This window comes from Leucopleurus acutus (assembly GCF_964270905.1).
Source record: "Leucopleurus acutus genome assembly, chromosome: 10".
Taxonomy (NCBI): domain Eukaryota; kingdom Metazoa; phylum Chordata; class Mammalia; order Artiodactyla; family Delphinidae; genus Leucopleurus; species Leucopleurus acutus.
The window spans coordinates 82,357,590-82,377,634 of record NC_139153.1 but is presented as its reverse complement, the minus strand read 5'-3'; the positions used below and the strand labels follow the sequence as shown (position 1 = coordinate 82,377,634).

The window sequence follows — 20,045 nt, the reverse complement described above, 5'->3', positions numbered from 1 at the left end:
TTGTCCAGCAATAGTGATTCAACATTCTCCTTGCAAAGGAAACCATAAACAAGACCAAAAGACAACCCTCAGAATGGGAGAAAATATTTGCAAATGAAGTAACTGACAAAGGATTAATCTCCAAAATTTACAAGCAGCTCATGCAGCTCAATAACAAAAAAACAAACAACCCAGTCCAAAAATGGGCAGAAGACCTAAATAGACATTTCTCCAGAGAAGACATACAGATTGCCAACAAACACATGAAAGAATGCTCAACATCATTAATCATTAGAGAAATGCAAAACAAAACTACAATGAGATATCACCTCACACCAGTCAGAATGGCCATCATCAAAAAATCTACAAACAATAAATGCTGGAGAGGGTGTGGAGAAAAGGGAACCCTCTTGCACTGTTGGTGGGAATGTAAATTGATACAGCCACTATGGAGAACGGTATGGAGGTTCCTTAAAAAACTACAAATAGAATTACCATACGACTCAGCAATCCCACTACTGGGCATATACCCTGAGAAAACCATAATTCAAAAAGAGTCATGTACCAAAATGTTCATTGCAGCTCTATTTACAATAGCCAGGAGATGGAAGCAACCTAAGTGTCCATCATTGGATGAATGGATAAAGAAGATGTGGTACATATATACAATGGAATATTACTCAGCCATAAAAAGAAACGAAATTGAGTTATTTGTAGTGAGGTGGATGGACCTAGAGTGTGTTATACACAGTGACGTAAGTCAGAAAGAGAAAAACAAATACTGTATGCTAACACACATATATGGAATTTAAGAAAAAAAAATTCATGAAGAGAACCTAGGGGTAAGATGGGAATAAAGACACAGATCTACTAGAGCATGGACTTGAGGATATGGGGAGTGGGGAGGGTAAGCTGTAACAAAGCGAGAGAGAGGCATGGGCATATATACACTACCAAACGTAAAATAGATAGGTAGTGGGAAGCAGCCGCATAGCACAGGGAGATCAGCTCGGTGCTTTGTGACCACCTAGAGGGGTGGGATAGGGAGGGTGGGAGGGAGGGAGACGCAAGAGGGAAGAGGTATGGGAACATATGTATATGTATAACTGATTCACTTTGTTATAAAGCAGAAACTAAAACACCATTGTAAAGCAATTATACTCCAATAATAAATAAATAAATAAATAAATAAATGGTTGTCATCAAAAAGAACACAAATAAGTGTGGCAGGGGTCCGAGCAGGGGTTCTGTCCCTGCTGGGCTGCCGCCCCCTTTGGGCTGCCACAATGGAACTCGGCGCCGAGTACCGCCGGGAGAAGCTGCAGTGGGACCTGGGGGTGGAAATGCAGGACACGACTCCCAGCCTTTGTGCGTCCAGCTTCCGGTCCTGGTGGTGTCGGCCAAGTTCGAGGGGAAGCCGCTGCTTCAGAGACACCGGCTTGTGAACACTTGCCTAGCAGAAGAGCTCCTGCACATCCATGCCTTTGAGCAGAAAACCGTGACCCCAGAGCAGTGGACCCGTGAGCAGCAGAAATAAGGGACCCGGACCTGCACACCTATTAAATTATGAATCAGACCCCCACCCCCACAGAAAAAGAACACAAATAACAAATGTTGGCCAGGATGTGGAGAAAAGGGAACCCTTGTACAGTGTTGGTGGGAATGTAAATTGGTGCAGCCTCTTGTGGAAAACAGTATGGAGGTTTCTCAAAAAATTGAAAATAGAAGTACCATATGACCCAGCAATTCTACTCCTGGGTATATATCTGAAAAAAACAAAAACACTAATTCGAAAAGATATATGCATCCCAAAGTTCAGAGCAGCACTATTTACAATAGCTAAGATATGGAAGCAACTGACAAAGGTATCAGTTGGATACAAAAGTATCCAACAGATGAATGGATAAAGAAGATGTAGTATACATATACAATGGAGTATTACTCAACCACAAAAAAAGAAGAAAATTTTGCCTTTTGCAACAACATGGATGGACTTGGAGGGTATGATGCTGAGTGAAATAAGTCAGACAGAGAAAGACAAATACTGTATGCTATAACATATGCGGAATCTAAAAAATAGAACAAACTAGTAAATATAACAAAAAAGAAACAGACTCACAGATATAGAGAACAAACTTAGTAATTACCAGTGGGGGGGGGGGAGAGGCAAATAGGGGTTAGGGATTAAGAAGTGCAAACTACTATGTATAAAATAAATAAGCTACAAAGATATATTGTACAACACAGGGAATATAGCCAATATTTTATAATAACTATAAACCTAAAAATTGTGAATCACTATGTTGTACACTTGAAACTTATATTGTACATCAACTACACCTCAATTCAAAAAAAAAATAGTCTCATCTTAAAAGTTTCAATTCAATGGGGCTTCCCTGGTGGCGCAGTGGTTAAGAATCTGCCTGCCGGGCTTCCCTGGTGGCGCAGTGGTTGAGAGTCCGCCTGCCAATGCAGGGGACACAGGTTCGTGCCCCGGTCTGGGAAGATCCCACATGCTGCGGAGAAACTAAGCCCATGCGCCACAACTACTCAGCCTGCGCTTTAGAGCCGGCGAGCTACAACTACTGAAGTCCATGCCCCTAGAGCCCATGCTCTTCAACAAGAGAAGCCACCGCAATGAGAAGCCCGCACACAGCAACGAAGAGTAGCTCCCGCTCAGAGTGGCAGAGTGGAAGTGGAAGAGGTGGAGTTAAACACGGGTCTTCATTCACTGTTTACCTCATTAGAGTTGAATCTCAAGTGATGAATAACTGCTCAGCACCCTCCTCATAAAACCTTTATCCTTCAGCTTTTTCTTCTCTAGGCTTTCAATGACAGGTCCTTGGACCTAGCCTTTAATCTGTTTTGAGTTTTGAGCCAAGCAAGAGAAACCAGACACCCTCCCCATTCTTGGGGAGCCCCCAGCCTGAAAACGAATTTTGGACATGCAGATACAAATAAACCCATCTGTGTGTACAATGAACAGTAGGAAATGTGTCATCAGTTTTGACATTTATGGCATTAATTTGCCCTGACAGGTGCATTCTACTTTTTAAAATATTTGCAGCATCTCAGGCCTCACCCTTGAAAGAATTTGAAGACGACACAAGCAGAGTTGCTCCATTTTTGGCTTAGGGCCCCACCCAAGAGTTTTTAAGGCAGCATCCCTGAATCAGGGCAGCTTCAAGGTATTTTTGATTTTCTCCACCCAGGAGAGTTTTTCAGCTCCTCTGCTCTACCCATGGGAGAGATGGTGTGTGATGATTCACTTAACCAGCCATCAGATCTTTACATAGGACACATATGCCAGTTACTATGTGTGGCTCCGAGGACACAGTGGAGAGCCATATAAACAGCTTCTGCCTTCAACGTGCCTGGCGGAAGTTCATGGACATTGCTGTCATGTAGATGCAAAAGTTATGAAATATTTTAGTGTTCTACACCCTCTTTGGGAACCTTCAAAAAAACTCATGGAGCTTTCAGCAGTGACATTTACCATCGGTCATGTCACCATATGGGGCAGCAAGCAAAGTGAGGTACAGGTGCACCCCTGAGCAGAGGCATTTTCTCTCACACTGAGACCACAACAGACACATTCTTCCTTGTTCTGATTAGTATTCACTGCTTGTGTTTAGCTGCTTGCAGTTGATACCCGATTTGTGAATGGAGCTGAAGTATAACGCGTCGTTGGATACTGGATCACAGAGCTGCAAGTGTTTAAAAAGCAGAACTCACTAGTGAAGTCAGACAAATAACATAAATGTCAGGATTGATGAAAACTGGCATTAGAAAAATTTGGATGTGGTAAAATTGTTACATTGACATGAATGAAGATTTAATCTGAATACAGAGCTAGCATGGGAAAAGAGATAATGGGGGGGCGGGGGGAATGCAATGAAAAGAAACTGTGGAAACAAATGGCCTGAACAAAAAGAGGCTCCCAGACTGCCTGTATCTTTCTGATTAAATGTCTTGATGAGCCCTCTAGTGGCAATGGCTGGGTAGTGGTCCTCTGAGAGATGAGCCTCTCTTGGAAATTGATCGCCTAGAGTATCTCAGGGGAAGTTGGCTTGCATTACCATCTCACAGTGTCACACACCAGCTCCCTCCTTGTCTTGCACTTGCTGGGCACTGAGCACAGCATATGTCCACATATGTCTTGTAATTTATAAAATATGATAAGTGACTTTTGGTGAGTCGCTTAACATTTCTGGAGCTGTGTTTCCCTACTTATAAACAGTTACACCGTTCATTCATTTACCCGTTCATTCATTCTACACATATTTACTAAATGCCAGCTCTGGGACAAGCATTGACGTCAGCACTGAGGCTACAGTAGTGAACAGGTGTCCTACCTTTGTGGGGTTTTTGTTCTAGTGACTGTAGGATGTCTGATGATTTTTGCCACAAATGAGTTCCTCCTTTTTTGACCATAGATGAGTTACAGACTGAAAACAGACACCAGAAAAGAAAAAGTCAAAAAACCTGGGTTCCAATCTAGTTCTTCCCCTTTATAGACTGTGTAATCTCTCTCAGCCTTAGTTTATCCATTAATTAAGTGGGGTTATTATTGTCTGTCCTGCCTAGATCATTGTTAAATCAAGAAAAAGCTATATTTTTTCTCATAGTCCTTCAAACTCTCACAGTCCTTCAAACTACATGTAATGACAGTCCTTCAAACTCTCACAGTCCTTCAAACTACATGTAATGACAGTCAAAACAGCAATGCAGCTGTGGAAACAGTGTCCATTCTTTCCTGTCCCTGGGTCAAAAAAGTTCCAGAGTTTCTCTTGTCATTTTCAGGTGTTAAGCAGTATTGTTTTATATACATAAATGTCTAATCCAGAATAATTTGTCGCCTTCAGGTGTTAAACAGTATCATTTTATATATATATGTATATATATTTATATATATATATTTTTTGTATACATAATAGATATGTATTATATTTGCATATATTTGTATATATATTATATATATTTGTATATATATTACAATTTGTATATATACATTTGTATATATATTTGTACATATGTATATATATTTATGTGTATATATAAATATGCTATATATATACACAAATGCTATATATATAAATGTTTTATGTATATATATATACAAATGCTATATATATATAAATGCTATATATATGAATGTTTTATATATATATATATATATATATATATATATATATATATACACACACAAATGCTAAAGGAACATCCCAAGAGGCACCTATGTGGGACAATAAGGGATCAACAGGTCCAGATTGAAACAGGAGTTTGGGGCCAAGGCCTCAGGAATAAAGAGAATTACTTCACCTGGCTACAGAAGTCTATGTCCAAGAAAAAGATAAAATTGATTAATTGTCATGCATTTGAATGGAGAGGAAAACTACACTGTTGAAGGAGAATTTGGTGACAGATTAGAGATAAATTTATATACAAGCCATTAAAGGAACACCAAACATATCTACATTGTTCTGGCTGTCATTCCATAAGGCTCAGCTGAGAACTTGCTCCTTCAGCCCTTCTAAAGATTTCAAAAGCTCCTAACAGCCTTTGTAAAATCCCTTCCTGTTTAATAAACCTAGAATAATCTCTAGTTCCTTCACTCAACCTTGACTGATGCAACTTGTTATTAAAAATAGGAAGATAAAAGCCAACTGAGTATTGAAATGTTTGCATCTAGCGAAAGAGAACTAAAGATTGGGAAAGTGGTAATAAGGACCACAGCTTTTTGTTATAAGTCTTGTAGGACCTTCTGCCTTTTAAAATTATATACATGTATAAATTTGGTAAAAATTTAAAATAGTCAAATGAGCAAAAACACATTTGGGAAATAATATACAGTAAGACATATACTGGGTTTAAAAAATAAGCTCCACCATCCATGCAGACTGTGTTGTTTCTTTAAAAGTCGTGTCTGAAACATTCCCACATCTTGGAACATTTACAAATGTATGATAAGGACACCTCTCCTAAATGTATATGCCTCTCAGTTTTTCCTGACAACATATTACAGGTTGTCTTCATTTATCCCTTTCCCCTGGTATCCTGAGATTGGTATCCTTACACTTTTTAGTGAATGCGGCACCTCGCATTTCTAGCAGATATCAAATAAATTTCAGGGCCCTATATTCTCCACCTTTCCATCTACTGCTCTCCTCTACACCCTGCAGAAACCCAAGGCTTCCTTAGCTTCATGCCAATGAAGCAGCTGCGGTCACAAATAAGCTTGTGCCTGTGGGGACCAAGGAGATTCAATGTATTTTCAATCCCCTCAATCTTGGTTTGTGCCCAAGAGAAGGCAGCTGCTCTTGAACTTTCAGACTCTCAAGTGACTCAACTCTCCAATTCCCAGGGTTCTGCGTATACCCTCCTTGATGTCATCTTCCAGACCGTGCCAGATGTTGGGCAAGTCTTCAAAGTTGACTTAATCAAGATCTAAATCCCAAAATCCTCCATCAGTCACCTATGAGCTCCAATGGCCCTGCTGGGGTCCTGAGGGAGATAAGTGTGAAACATACTCCAGGCAAAATCACTCTTTAAGGCTGGTCCATGGGAATTACTCAGAGCCCCCTCCTGCTGGTGAGGGACACTTCGCCCCTCTTTTGAAGGCCCAAGAGTGAAGGACTCATGGGACATGTGACAGGGCATGGTGAGGCGGGCTTCTACACAACCGTGCCTCTTGTCTAGGCAAAGAGTCATTGCGATTAGACACGTTCACTAATCCAGCTTACTAAGGTCAGAAGCCACAATAGTGTTAGGGCCAAACCTCAGGAATAAAGAGCCCCTTTTCCTGGAATGTCCTCAATTTCTCATTAAGGACATTTTTTAATGTCCCTCCTCATCCTCCTCCTTTTCTTCCTTTTCTTCCCCTCCCCCCACTCCTCCTCCTCCTCCTTCTTTTCATTTTGCAATAATTCTAGACTCACCAAAACAATTACAAAAATAGTTCAGATATGTCCCACACAACCTACAGCCATCTTACCCCAATGAAAGCATCTCACGTACTGTAGTACGTTGCCAAAACCAGGAGTCAACGCACTTTTTTTCCTCAGGTAGATTTGGTACTTGAAACTCCAGAAATGTCTTTCCATCATGACTAACAAAACAGGTTTATAGTTTTCAAGGTGCTGCCCTTTGAAGAGGAAGTGCTTTGAGTCCAATCCAAGCCAATGCTTGAGGCACAAGACTCTGCAGTTTTCTGGTCTAGTTTGTTTGTGAAGAGCTGAGATTCGCTGGAGCATCAAAAAAATGGAAATGTTCCTGCAGATTGTCACCAGAGAGAGCGGAACTGATGGATGTTAGAAGATAATCCGGGGATGGGTCCTCAGCAGCGGGGAGAGCTAAAGGGCCAATGCAGGTGGTTATTGGAGGAGTTATCTGGATTGTTTTTAATGAGAGACATTTCTCACCTCAATGGGTTTCCTAATGAGTTTAGGTGGTGGAAAACATCATTAAAACAGAAGAAACATCAGTATTTTCCAGGCCCTGAGGGTAATCCACCTACTTTTCCTGGATGAAGTCCCTCCTGAAGAGATATACCATTCTCTTTTAAGAAGATGGGTGCAGAAGCCCAGGAATTCAACCCGCGGATTTCCCTGGTGGTCCAGTGGTTAAGACTCCAGGAGGGGCGTTAGCCTAAGGGGTCCCTGCGGAGAAGCCCCCAAGGCAGCGAGCTGAGAGGAGGCCCCGTTTTCTCCTCCGTCATCCTCATCACGGCCTCACACCTCAGCCTCAGCGATAGGCCCTCTAGAAGCTGCCACACAAACGATAAAATCCCCAGGTCCTGGGGCAGCACAGCTAAAACCCCTAAACCGCTGAGGGTGAGAGTGGAAGGAAAGAAAAGGAGAATAAGGAGAGCAGGCGAGAAGGAAGAAGGCGCAGCGGCGAGGAAGGAGAAGCAAGTTGCAAAGGAACGGAGCAGGGCCGGTCAGTGAAACGACCACAGGCCAGGAGGCGGCATCTCCCGGGGAGAAACAGCGCCACCCAGCTGTCCAGCTCCGCGCGGCTTGCCAGGGCTTCTCTTTGTCCTGCCGTTTCCAGCCGGCGCTGCCCTTTCTGTGCTCCCGGCTACCGCCGCTGGTGAGTGGCGTTCATTGAGGTCCTCAGCCGGGAGCCTGGTGCGGTTTCAGGGTCCGGGTGGGATTCGGTGAGCGTCGCGGGGACCGTCTCACTTGCGGTGCAGCGGTGTGGGGAGTGGGGGGAGTCGGGGGCGGGGTGAGGCCGGGGAGGGGCCGGGAGCGGCTCGCGGCCTGTGGCCACCAAATAACGTTCCGGCTTTTCAGTCTCTTTCCGACTCCCACCCTCTGCTGCCCCTGCTGCACCCGCCCTCCCTGCTTTCCTCTTCCTCACACATCCGCGTCCTCCGACTGCCCTGGGTGGGAAGGCTGCCCCCAAGCCCGGGTTGCTCCCGTCAGAGGCGATCAAGGGCTCTTGGAGGTCCGACGCTCAGGCGGCCACTTCCCACCGGTGTGCGGGACGCCCTCTTAGGCCCCTGAGCGCTGTCCTCTCCTCCTGTTCTCAGTTCTGCCCTCTTCCCGTTTCTGGCCTCGGGAATCAGGGGGCTTCCAGGCAGGCAGCGCTCAAGGGCCTCAGGCCTTGGAGTTGAGGATCTCTTTCTAGTGACTGGAGCTCTAGGAAGGGCCCAAGGGCCCTGAACCACACTTCCTACTGCTGTGGGCACCGTGGCCGATCCTGGCTTTCACTGAGGGAAGCGACAAAAAATGTTTGCACATATTCAGATACAGAAAAGTCATTCTGTCTTATACATGAACTAAGTTCAATTTTGGGCTAAGTAACTTGCCTCTTTGTGGCCTGTCAGACATACATTGTACATCTGCTTTAATTATTAAAGGAAAGGGCACATTGACCAGAAGTAAAGAATGTCCATGTTAAAAATAAAGACTAGGGCTTCCCTGGTGGCGCCGTGGTTGAGAGTCTGCCTGCTGATGCAGGGGACGCGGGTTCGTGCCCTGGTCCGGGAGGATCCCGCATGCCGCTGCCGCGGAGCGGCTGGGCCCGTGGGCCATGGCCGCTGAGCCTGCGCGTGCGGAGCCTGTGCTCCGCAACGGGAGAGGCCACAACAGTGAGAGGCCCGCATACCACAAAAAAAAAAAAAAAAAAAAAAAGACTAAATGCCCCTCTTCCTGGGACTCCAACGCTGGTTCACCTTTGATGATAAGACTACCTTCCCAGGTGCCAAGGCCATACAGTATGTGCTGCACGTACGTGTACGTGCTGGTCTGTTTGTTTTTTTTAAACCTTGGAGAAATGTAGCCCTGACTTGTTCAATGTTTGTTCTGACAAGTTATAAAACTGTGCTGAAGGGGAATTCCCTGGCGGTCCAGTGGTTAGGACTCAGAGCTTTCGCTGCCGTTGGCCGGAGTTCAATCTCTGGTCTGGGAACTAAGATTCTGGTGCGAGGCAGCCAAAAAACTACCCCCCCAAAACAACAACAACAACAACAAAAAACGACTGTGCTGAAAACCCTGCTTCTCCAGAGCAGTTTCTCAGAGTTATCTGGGAAGCTGGCTTCCCGGCTAGTCCTTAATTTGGCTCAAATAAAACACTCTACTCTTTTTTTTTTTTTACTATATTTTATTTTTTATTTTTTGAATTTTTGAATTTTATTTTATTTATTTTTTTATACAGCAGGTTCTTATTAGTCACCCACATATATACACATCAGTGTATATATGTCAATCCCAATCTCCCAATTCATCACACCCTCTACTCTTATTATAGATTGTTTATTCATTATTTTCACTGAGAGAAGTTAGGGTCTGACCGTTTTGGAGCCAAGGGATTCTTCCTGTGATTTCTGTGGTCTCCACTGCCCCCGCCACCAATGTTAATTCTTATTTTCTGCTGTGCCCCTGTTCCCACCCCTGATTCTCTCCTTGCCTCCTCCCCTGCCATCTCTTGCGCCCCCTCAGGATTTGCCCTCACCCTCCCTGCTGTTCCCTCCTCCCTGCGGTTCTCTGATCCCTTCCTAGGGCGTCCTCACCCTCATCCTCTCGTCCCTCATGGATCTTTACCTGCAAGGATCAGTCACCTGTATGGCTCCTACCTTCCCCCAGCTTTCACTGACCTTACATTTCTGGGATTGACTTTTGCCCACACTCACTTTTGCCCAGTATGAATTCCCTACATCCCCACTAGTTTCAACACCAGGGGGAGCTGTGGTGATGGGCCTTGACAATTGTACCCTGAGCACAGTGCACAGCCCCTGTGGGAGGACCTCTCCCCCGGTCTTGGCACCCATCCTCCTACCTCCGCCGCAGTGCAGGCACCAGCTCTTGGCCCTCATTAACTGTGGGCCTTTCACCCAGCACTGCCCCTTCCCCACTCCTGCATCCCAAACATCACCCTCTGGAGGCTTCCACTCTCCAGGCCTCAGGTGCTGGACTCCACTTGCCCTGGTCCCTCTGTACCTACCCCCATGGCACCTTGCCCAGCTCGCACGCCGTGTCCACCTGCCGTGGGCCCTCACCACGTTCTCATCAATCACTAGCTTCCTCCCAGGAATCACCATGCCATCCTCACCCTCCCTCAACCAGAGCACCCCTCCTCTCCTGTCTTCACCCTAACCCAAGGTCCCCCAGAGTCACCCCTGAGGCATGCTCATCCCCTGCCCCCCAATCCACCCTCACCACTGTCTCCTCTGCAGCCCCTTGCCCTTCCTCCCTCCCCAATAGGAATACTACCCTTGGTCCAACTGCCCACCTCCTTGGCCTTCATCACCCTCTCTTGGGTTCACTGACCCCAGTGGGCTCTCACTACATCAACCATGTATCCAAAATCCTTGTTGATGCCACTTGGTCAGTTGGCCTTTCCCTACAGGGGGTCTTCCCCCAGCCCTGCCCCTCCTGTGCTGGCTGCCTGACCCATGCCCTCTGTGGAGGTGTGACCTGCCCCCAACCACTCCCACCATGCAGGTCCCTCCCAATGTGCACCTTGGCTTTCCAGTTCTATTTTCTCTTGCCAACCCTCCTTCTAATTCTCCATGACCCTTGGGCACATGGCACTGACTCAGGCCCCCAACACCCACCTCTCCCAGGGGACACTGGCAGGTCCAGCCACCTCCCCACCTGGGGCCTCACCATGCCTCTTGCACTCTGGGCCCAGACTGCTTCACCTCCACCAGGGGTACTGGCCCACGTTCCACTCTCTTAGGGCCACAGCCCAGCCCCTCAGGCCCCTCTGCCTCGTGCCTCACCCTCCCTTGAGCCCACCTTGTCCATGATGAGCCTGCCCCACGGGCAGCAGCCCTCGCTCTCCATCTCACCTGACCCGCCTCTGACCAGGGATGCCTCTGATCCTGGGCCTGACACTGCCCCTCCCTCCCCTCTGACTCCACCTCCCTCACCCTGGTCTTCCTGCCTCTCCCTTGCCCCCTGCAGGCCAGCTTCTCCCCTTGGCCTCCTGCCTGGACCCTTAGGGAGCCGGTGCCTCCCTGTCCTGGCACTTGTCCTGCTTGTTTGCCCATCTCCACCCCTCCCTCCACTCCTCAATTCCCCTCTCCTTCCCTTCTCTTTTTCTTCTTTCCCCTGTGTTGGAAAAATTCTCATTGTGGTCCCTTGTACATGTGCATGTTCTGCATCCTCAGTCTTGGAGCAGGTCAGGACAGCAGAACTTGTCTGGTAAACATTTGATGTGCACTTGTTTCTGGAAAGCTCTTTCATCTGCGGTTCCCCCTTCCCCAGGATCACAAAGTCTTCATTACAACCTCACGGCGCTGTCCCGGGATGGATCTGTGCAGTCCAGCTTTTTAGCTGGGGGACACTTGGATGGCCAGGCCTTCCTGCACTATGACCGTGAGACAGGCAGGTAGAACCCCGGGGGCTGTGGGCAGAAGAGCTGGGAGCTGAGACGTGGGACACAGAGTCCAAGGACTTGACAGAGACGTGGAAGGACCTCAGAGAGCTTCTAGCAGAAATCCTGGCCCTGCAGGAGGAGAAAGGAGGTGAGAGTGGGGAGGGTCCGAGAGTGCTGGGAGGCCTTTCACTGGATTTGGGGGCAGGGGCCAGAGGATAGGGGTCTGTGAGTTCAGCAGGGGGGTGGCCGTGACTCAGCAGCCCTGGGAAGACATGAGGGGAGCAGGGAGGGGGCCCTCTGGCTGGAATTTTTCACTTGGGTGTGAGGACAGAGGGACACGGGGACTGGAGGAGTCACTGCTAGTGGGGTGGGATGCAGGTGTGAATTCCCTCCAGGAGATCTGGGCTGTGAAATCCGAGAAGACAACCACGCCTGGGGCTTCAGGTTTCGCTACTATGATGGGGAGCTCCTCCTCTCCTGTCACCCAGAGACCCACGGATGTACAGCGCCCCAGTCCTTGGCTCGGAACTTGGCCATGGAAATGGAGAAGTCCTGGGACACAGATGGCTTTCAAAGCAAGTATTACCAGGCCCCCGTGCAGGGAGAGCTTTGTGGAAGACTGCAGGGCTATCTGGAATCCTGGACAGGCTTCAGGGAGAGAACAGGTACTGCTCCTGGGCCAGGGTCCTTCCTCTCCCCCAGACCCCTAGAGCCTCCCCGCCGTGACTCTGCACACGGAGACCCTTCCTGTCCTCTGGGTGCACATTTGCTCTGCTGGCGTGGTGTCCTGCAATCTCCTGCTCCATTAAATCCACTGTAGAAAGACGGGCAGGTGGGGACGGGAATGAACCGCACCAGTGACGATCATCCAGGGGAGCAGTGGGCCCTCCGACAGAAACTGGACCAGGGAAGAGGGGTGTCAGGCAGGAGAGGAAGCTCCTAGACCAGGGTGGGCGCCCCTGGCTTCCAGCCTGCCCGTCCCAGAAAGTTCCCTCCTGGTCCCCAGGAGCCCACCCTGCACGGCCCCCTCCTCAGCATCAACACGTGGATCCAAGAGAGTGAGGCCCCATCCCAGCCGCTCCTCCTGCCCGGCTGAAGGAACGGGGCCCCAGGGTGCAGAGCAGACTTGGAGCAGGTCTGCGGTGGACGAGGGCTCAGCCAGAGGTGCAGCGTGTTCTCTCCGTCTCCCTTAGAGGGAGCAGGGCTTGGCCCCAGGCCTCACTGGCTCTGTGCTTTCTCCCACAGGGCCCCCAGCCGTGAACGTGACCCACAGCCAGGACTCAGAGGGCACAGTCAACCTCACATGCTGGGCTTTCGGCTTCTTTCCCCAAAATATCTCCGTGGCCTGGTTTTGGGATGAGGAACCCATGAGCCAGGAGGCCCAGCGGTCTGGGGGTGCCCTGCCTGATGGGAACGGGGCCTACCGGACCTGGGTGACCAAAAGTGTTCCCCAAGGAGAGGAGCAGCGGGTCCAGTGCCACTGGAACACAGCGGGAATCACAGTGCACACACTGTGCCCTCTGCTGAGCCTGGGGTGATCCTGGAGGGGCTTGTGACCCTGGGTCAGAGGCCAGGGTCAGGGAGAGGAGAGCAGGCCTGTGGCTCTGGGGTGCCTGGGTTATATATAATAAGTCCCTCTCTCAGGAGAGACCCTGTTGCGTCAGAGTCAATAGTGGACCATCCTGGGTGTTGCTGCCTTTGCTCTTGTTTTTATCATCGGGCTTTGTGTCCTTTGCTACTCGAAGAAGAAGAAGAAGACAGCATTAGCTGTGGGGAGCCCAGGTGAGAAATCTGGGCGCGGGTGGGGATGGGAGGGGCTCTGCCTGGGATGTAGAGTCCCCCTCGTGTCCCTCTGCACAGATGTGAGAGGATGACAAGCCTCTGTTCCAAGAGTTGGACATTGGGGTATTTGTGAGGGGAATGGGAGCCACGTCTGCTCTAACCCCTTGGTTCTGCCTAAAGCCAGGGCCAGGCTGGGGCCCTTAGTGTCCAGCGAGGCCTCTCCTTGCTCGGGTGAGACTGGGCAGCAGTGAGGGTTGCAGCTCCTTTTGTTCTCATCTTTTTTTCTCTACTCTCAGGCTCACCAGGGCTTGTCTGGGGAGCATGTGTTGGATCATGTGCTGGTTGGGAGGGTCTAGGTGATCCTGGAATCAGAGGGAACCTGAAGTAAAGTGTTTGTGACCTGGTGAGGAGGGGTTAAAAACTGAGAAGGAATTCAGAGGAAAGGTGATTTCCTGTCTGCATTTCTCTCCCCCAATTTTTCAGCCAGTATTAAGAATCCAAGTAGAAGAATCATAAGGCTCAAACTAGGGTTCAGTGGATGGTGCCAGAGCCCTGCCTGTGATGCTCCCTTGTGAGGCCCCACCTAGAGATGTTTTGCAACCTCTCCAGTTCCTCCTCCATGAGCTGTCTTCTGAGTTTCGATTCCTCTGGGTCACCCCCAGCCTGCATCCTTCTCAAGTTCCCATCACTTGCCCCCATGCTTGCTGGGATCTCCTTCATATGGAGGAGTAGTGAGCAGATACCGCTTGACCATTTAGGGAGAGGAGACCAGCCAATCCTTGGACACCTGGGGTCACTGATTTTATCTTACCTCCAGGTTCTTTCCTGTCCAGCCCCTCAGGACACAGTCCAAGGGCTCTTTAGAGGAGGGCACTGGGTCTGCGTTCTGTGGCCTCACCCTGCCCTCCCTGAGCCAGTTCCCTTGCTCACGGTGGTCACTGCCCTGTAGATTTGGACAAGGGGATGGTCACACTGATTTCCCCATAATCAGGTTGCTTGAGGGGAGAGGAAAAGAGCAGCAGAGCTTTGCGTTTGGCAAAGAGCAAAGGCAGAGCGTGGAACAGTGAAAGGGTGGCGTGTGCAGGCTCAGCTCCTTCTGTTGATGCCACCTCTTTGTGTCACTGGCGTGCTTGGGGACGCGGTTTCTCATCCACGAGCCTAATTCCCTTATCATTTGGCCTTCAGCCTGGGCATACAGGGATGGTTAGTCACCCTGCCCCACAGCGAGAGGCTCTGTCCATGCAGCACCCAGAGCGGGGGACCAGGCAGCTCTGTAGTTGCTCCTGTTCTCACCTGGGGCACCCCCGACCCCTCCCCACCCACCCCACCCTTTCCCTGAGAGAGGGACTTATTATATATAACCCAGGCACCCCAGAGCCACAGGCCTGCTCTCCTCTCCCTGACCTTGGCCTCTGACCCTCCCAAGGTCACAACCCCCTCCAGGATCACCCCAGGCTCACCAGGGGGCGCAGAATGTGCACTGTGTTTCCCGCTGTGTTCCACGTGACACTAGACCCGCTGCTCCTCTCCTTGGAGAACACTTATGGTCACGGAGGTCTGCTGGGCATGCCGGCACATGGGTTCCTCATCTGGAAACCAGGCCACTGAGATATTCTGGGGGAAAAAAGCCGAAAGCCCAGCATGTGAGGTTGACTGTGCCCTCCAAGTCCTGGCTGTGGGTCACGTTCACGGCTGGGGCCCCTGGGGGAGAAAGCACAGAGCCAGTGAAGCCCGGGGTCAAGCCCTGCTCCCTCTAAGGGAGATGGAGAGAACACGCTGCACCTCTGGCTGAGCCCTCGTCCACCGCAGACCTGCTCCAAGTCTGCTCTGCACCCTGGGGCCCCGTTCCTTCAGCCGGGCAGGAGGAGGGGCTGGGATGGGGCCTCACTCTCTTGGATCCACGTGTTGATGCTGAGGAGAGAGTCTGCTTGGGTTTTGATTCCTACTTCCTGGCTTGACGGCCATTCCCCAAACTATTCTGTTTTTTGAAGTTTTAAAATTTTTATTTTATATACGAAGAGTTAGTATTGTTTCTGAGGAAGGTAGATATGCATGATGACCCATTCAAGAAGTTCACACTTAGTCCAACTTAATGAAGCCGATGTCCTTCGAGTACTGGCGGAAACACTGGCGGCACATATTGAGGCCGTATTTCCGGATCAGACCGTGCCGGTTTGAGCAGATGGGGCAAGAATGAGAACCCTGGCCGAATTTTCTCGGATGGCTCCGGTAAAGCTGCTGGTGCCCCATGTTGCTTTCTCGGCTGCAACAAGGCAAAAGCCCCAAACTATTCTTGTGTCGGCTCCCAGGCTCACTGCTCTCACTTTAGCTTCTCTTCTTTATATCTGAATCACAGGCATGTATTTCCTTGAGTTTCTAAAAATTGTAGTGATTTTTTTTCAATTCAGCATTTCTGAGGGCTTTCAGTAAGAAGAATTCTATGTTATTCTAAGAATTCTTAGAATTATTTCAAAAATCCAAGAAAATCATACTTTCATGAAGGACAACACCCATAGAGAAGTGGGCAGCTCATAAGTGTGCAGTGGATTTTCACCAAGTGAACACTGGGGTAAACAACACTCACATCAAGTAACCTTTCCAGCATCCCAAGAAACCCTCTTGCATCCTATTCAGTCATAAAGGACCCTGCCCATCCCACCCCTCAGAGTAATCATTATCTTGATTTTTAACGCCATACATAGGTGAGTTCTGCCAGTTTCTGATTGGAAAGAATTATGCAGTGGATGCCCCCCTGTGTCTGGCTCTCTCACTCAACATTATGTCACCAGGTCTCACCCCTATTGCTGTGTGTGGTTGTAATTTATTTACTCTCGTGGTGTTCCATTATAGGAATAGACCACATTTCTCGTCCTCTACTGTTCATGGGCATTTGTGTTATATCCAAATTTCACAAATCGAGCCGCTATGAATAATATTTTCATATATTTGGCACACATATGCATGCATATTTATTGACTATATAACTAAGAGTGGAAATGCTGGTGAGTGAATGGTTACCACCAAAGACGTTTTCAAAGTATTTGAATCAATTTACTCTCCCACTAGCAATCTATGAGAGATAATTAGCCCAAATTCTTGCCAGCAACTGATTTGGCGCGGTTTTTTCATTTTAACAACTCTGGGCAGTGTGCAGCGATGTCATATTACGGTTAATTTGAGTTCCCCCTCTGACTAAAAATGTTGAGCAATTTTTCATGAATTTATTTGCCATGTAAATATCCTTGATAGGAAGATGGACTGGACTACTTGTTAATGACTGAATGGGACTCTAGTCATGTGTCAGCATCTTTTAACTGTTATGGTCCTTCTGCTCTAAGGGATCTGTGGTCAAAGACAGGGGCTATCTGAGTGATAAAAGCATCTTTGGGGTGCTAGGGCGATGACTCTTGGCTGAAAGGTCCTAGAAGCTTCAGGATGGGGTCTGGTCACCAGAAAAGCAAGCCATGATCAGAGGGTTGGAACTTGCAGCCTCACTCCCTGACCTCTGGGGAGAGGGGGGCTGGAGGATGAGGTCAATCAGTAATGGTCAATGATTTAATCAATCATAGCTACATCATGAAACTTTCATTACAAACCCTAAAATGACAGAATTTGGAGACCTTCCAAATTGGTGAACACATCCACATGCTGGGAGAGTAGCACACTTCAACTCCACGGTGACTGAGGCTCCTACACTCGGGACCTTTCCAGACCTCGACTTAGGCACCTCTTCATCTGGCTGCTCACTTGTGTCATTTACTATAGACTGTAATGGTAAGCATAGCATTTTCCTGAGTTCTATGACTTGTTCTACCAAATTATCAGACTTGGGGGGAACCCCTAGCTTTGTAGTCAAGTCAGACAGAAGTGCAGGTAACACAGGGACTTGAGGCTTGCAACTTGCTTCTGAAGTAAAGGAAGTCTGCGGGACTGAGCCCTGAAACCTGTGGGGTCTGATGCTAATTCCAGGTAGCTCGTGTCAGAATTGAGTTGAATTGTAGGACACCCAGTTGGCGTCTGAGAATCAGAAAATTGGTTGCGTGAAGGAAAAAATCCCTCACCAGCTCACAAAGAAATTCAGAGTAAGAGTAGTAAGCAAGTAAATCTCTACCTTGGATGTCATTTATTAGTCACTTGTTCTTTCAACCAAACCCAAGTGCCTACAATGTACCAGATCCAGTTCTAGTCTCAGATCTTTGCTCTAAGAATTGAAATTTGACATTCTTTTTCCATCCCTCACCACCCCCTTACCTGATTAGGACAATTCCTAGATTAGGAGAATTCCACACTAAAAGAGTCTTGGTAGGAGGCAGAGACCACCTTCCTCCATAAAAGAGGAAAACCCACTTTCCCAAACATTCTTGCAGGTGGACACAGCATGGAGCTCAGGCCTCACCACTCAGGAGACCACATTTCAGGCTCTACTCAGGATGTGGTGACACAGAGAGGCTGGGACTGAGCAGAATGCATTTGGCAAGGCTGGTGTGAGTGGGAGTTACACAACCTCCAGCTGTCAGCAACCGCAGTGACAGCCGTCCTCGCCGCAGGGTCCACGTCCAGCATGCGGGGCTCACTGTGTGAGCAGTGACATCTGTGCCCAGCAACAGGGGCGAATGTTCCTATGTGGGACCTGGCCTAGGGTGGACACTGTGGGTTCTGTTCCCGTGGAGCCTCAAGCCTGGTTCTGTAGCCTTCCCAAAATGATATGAGCCCCCATATCATATATATATGGTACTTTAGGCCTAAATTAGAAAAATTTTGGATCCTATTGTTTGTTCCAAGAGTGAGTGAGAACTCAGTCTGGAGAATAACTTCAGAGAGCACGGATTTCATTATGCTGAACTGTGAACCACTTCCTAAGTCTTCCACCCGACTATACCCCATAGTAGAGAGAACTACATGTATTTCCCAACATCACATCTCATAATTGACAATATAGGTACTCCCTTTTCTTTCTGAAAAAAAAAAAAAAAACACTTTTAAATGTGGATTTAAGACCCTTCTCTGGCCACTCTCTGTCGCTGACCTTGGTGGTTCCCAAAGTGGCTGAGCATCAGGATTGCTTGTGGGGCTTCTTCCAAAATGCTCAGGCCTCTCCCCAGGACCACCTTCTCAGAGTATTAGGCACAAGATCAAGGAAAAGCTTATTCAGCAAGTCCTATGCATAAGGCTGATGCACAGCCATGTGGGAATCCTGGTCTACGAACGTTCTTGCTACCAGAAGTGTGATCTGGGGACTTCCCTGGTGGTCCAGTGGTAAAGAATCTGCCTTCCAATGCAGGGCGCTCAGGTTCAATCCCTGGTCGGGGAACTAAGACCCCACGTGCGGCGGAGCAACTAAGCCCTCATGCCACAACTAGAGAGACACCTGCACGCTGCAACAAAGAGCCCACGAGGGGCTTCCCTGGTGGCGCAGTGGTTGAGAATCTGCCTGCCAATGCAGGGGACATGGGTTCGAGACCTCGTCTGGGAAGATCCCACATGCCACGGAGCAACTAAGCCCGTGCGCCACAGCTACTGAGCCTGCGCGTCTGGAGGCTATGCTCCACAAGAGAAGGCCGCGACAGTGAGAGGCCCGCACACCACGATGAAGAGTGGCCCCCGCTCGCCGCAACTAGAGAAAGCCCTCGCACAGAAACGAAGACCCAACACAGCCTCAAATAAATAAATAAAAAGATATCAATTCTCTAAAAAAAAAAAAAAGAGCCCACGAACACCAACGAAAGATCCTGCATGCTCAGCAAAGATCCCACATGCCACAACTAAGACCCGATGCAGACAAAGATAATAAATAAATAAATAAATTTTTTAAAAAGTGTGATCTGAAGACCAGCAGCATCAACACCAACCTTGTTCTAAACCCAGAATTTCATGCTTTCTGACTTCCTGAATCTTAAAAAGATGTCCAGGGCTTTCCTGTACAAAGCAAAGATCAGACTCCCGGGTCTCTGTGCCGTCTAGACACAGTGTCAGAACCATGCAGTCTGCTCAGCTGTGTGATCTGATCCGATTGCATAGCGCTGGGGGGTCCAGGGTTCAGTCCTTGTCCTTCCTCTTCTACAGCCATCACTCCCTCCCTTGGAGACCTCATCAGTTCTCAAGGCTTTAAATATCATGATGTGGCATCGCCTCTCAAATCTATTTCTCCAGCCCAGACATTGCTCTTAAACTCCAGACTCATTTGTCCAACTGCCAATCCAACTACCTGGCTTGTATTTCTAACAAAATCTCAGCTCCAACATCTCTTAAACCAAATGCCCATAATGCCCCCTCTCCCCCAAAATTTGCTCCTTCGTCTTCCCCATCTCTGGTGAGAGTAATGCCATCTTTTTACTTACATAGTCCAAACTTTAGGGTGTCCTCCTTAACTCCTCTTTCTCATACCCCAGATTTAATCCTTTAGCAAATGCTGTAAAATTCACCTTCAGGACGTGTCCAGAATCTAATTACTTCCCATT

At 48.5% G+C, this 20,045-nt stretch overlaps 1 protein-coding gene and 3 pseudogenes across 4 annotated transcripts in view; 2 read left to right on the top strand and 2 right to left on the bottom strand.

Moving 5' to 3' along the window:
- Positions 1-1,262: 1,262 nt before the first annotated feature.
- LOC309967470 (bolA-like protein 2) lies at positions 1,263-1,516 on the top strand (annotated as a pseudogene). Its single transcript has one exon. The product of its transcript is annotated as a bolA-like protein 2 (transcript).
- A 7,606-nt stretch (positions 1,517-9,122) lies between these two features.
- On the top strand, positions 9,123-13,838 carry LOC309967658 (MHC class I polypeptide-related sequence B-like; annotated as a pseudogene). The gene is made up of 5 exons: positions 9,123-9,212; positions 11,597-11,953; positions 12,184-12,470; positions 13,051-13,367; positions 13,768-13,838. The product of its transcript is annotated as an MHC class I polypeptide-related sequence B-like (transcript).
- A 684-nt stretch (positions 13,839-14,522) lies between these two features.
- Positions 14,523-20,045, bottom strand: part of LOC309967657 (MHC class I polypeptide-related sequence B-like) — a 117,215-nt pseudogene continuing 111,692 nt past the window's right edge. The window contains exons 5-6 of the transcript in view: positions 15,048-15,288; positions 14,523-14,530 (exon numbers count right to left, since the gene is read on the bottom strand). The product of the transcript in view is annotated as an MHC class I polypeptide-related sequence B-like (transcript). The remainder of the gene's footprint in view (positions 14,531-15,047; positions 15,289-20,045) is intronic.
- Positions 15,667-15,837, bottom strand: LOC309967261 (small ribosomal subunit protein uS14-like; the record flags this gene model as incomplete). Its single annotated transcript, XM_082847830.1, has 1 exon — positions 15,667-15,837. The coding sequence occupies one exon, from the start codon at positions 15,835-15,837 to the stop codon at positions 15,667-15,669; it is 171 nt and encodes a 56-aa protein (XP_082703956.1).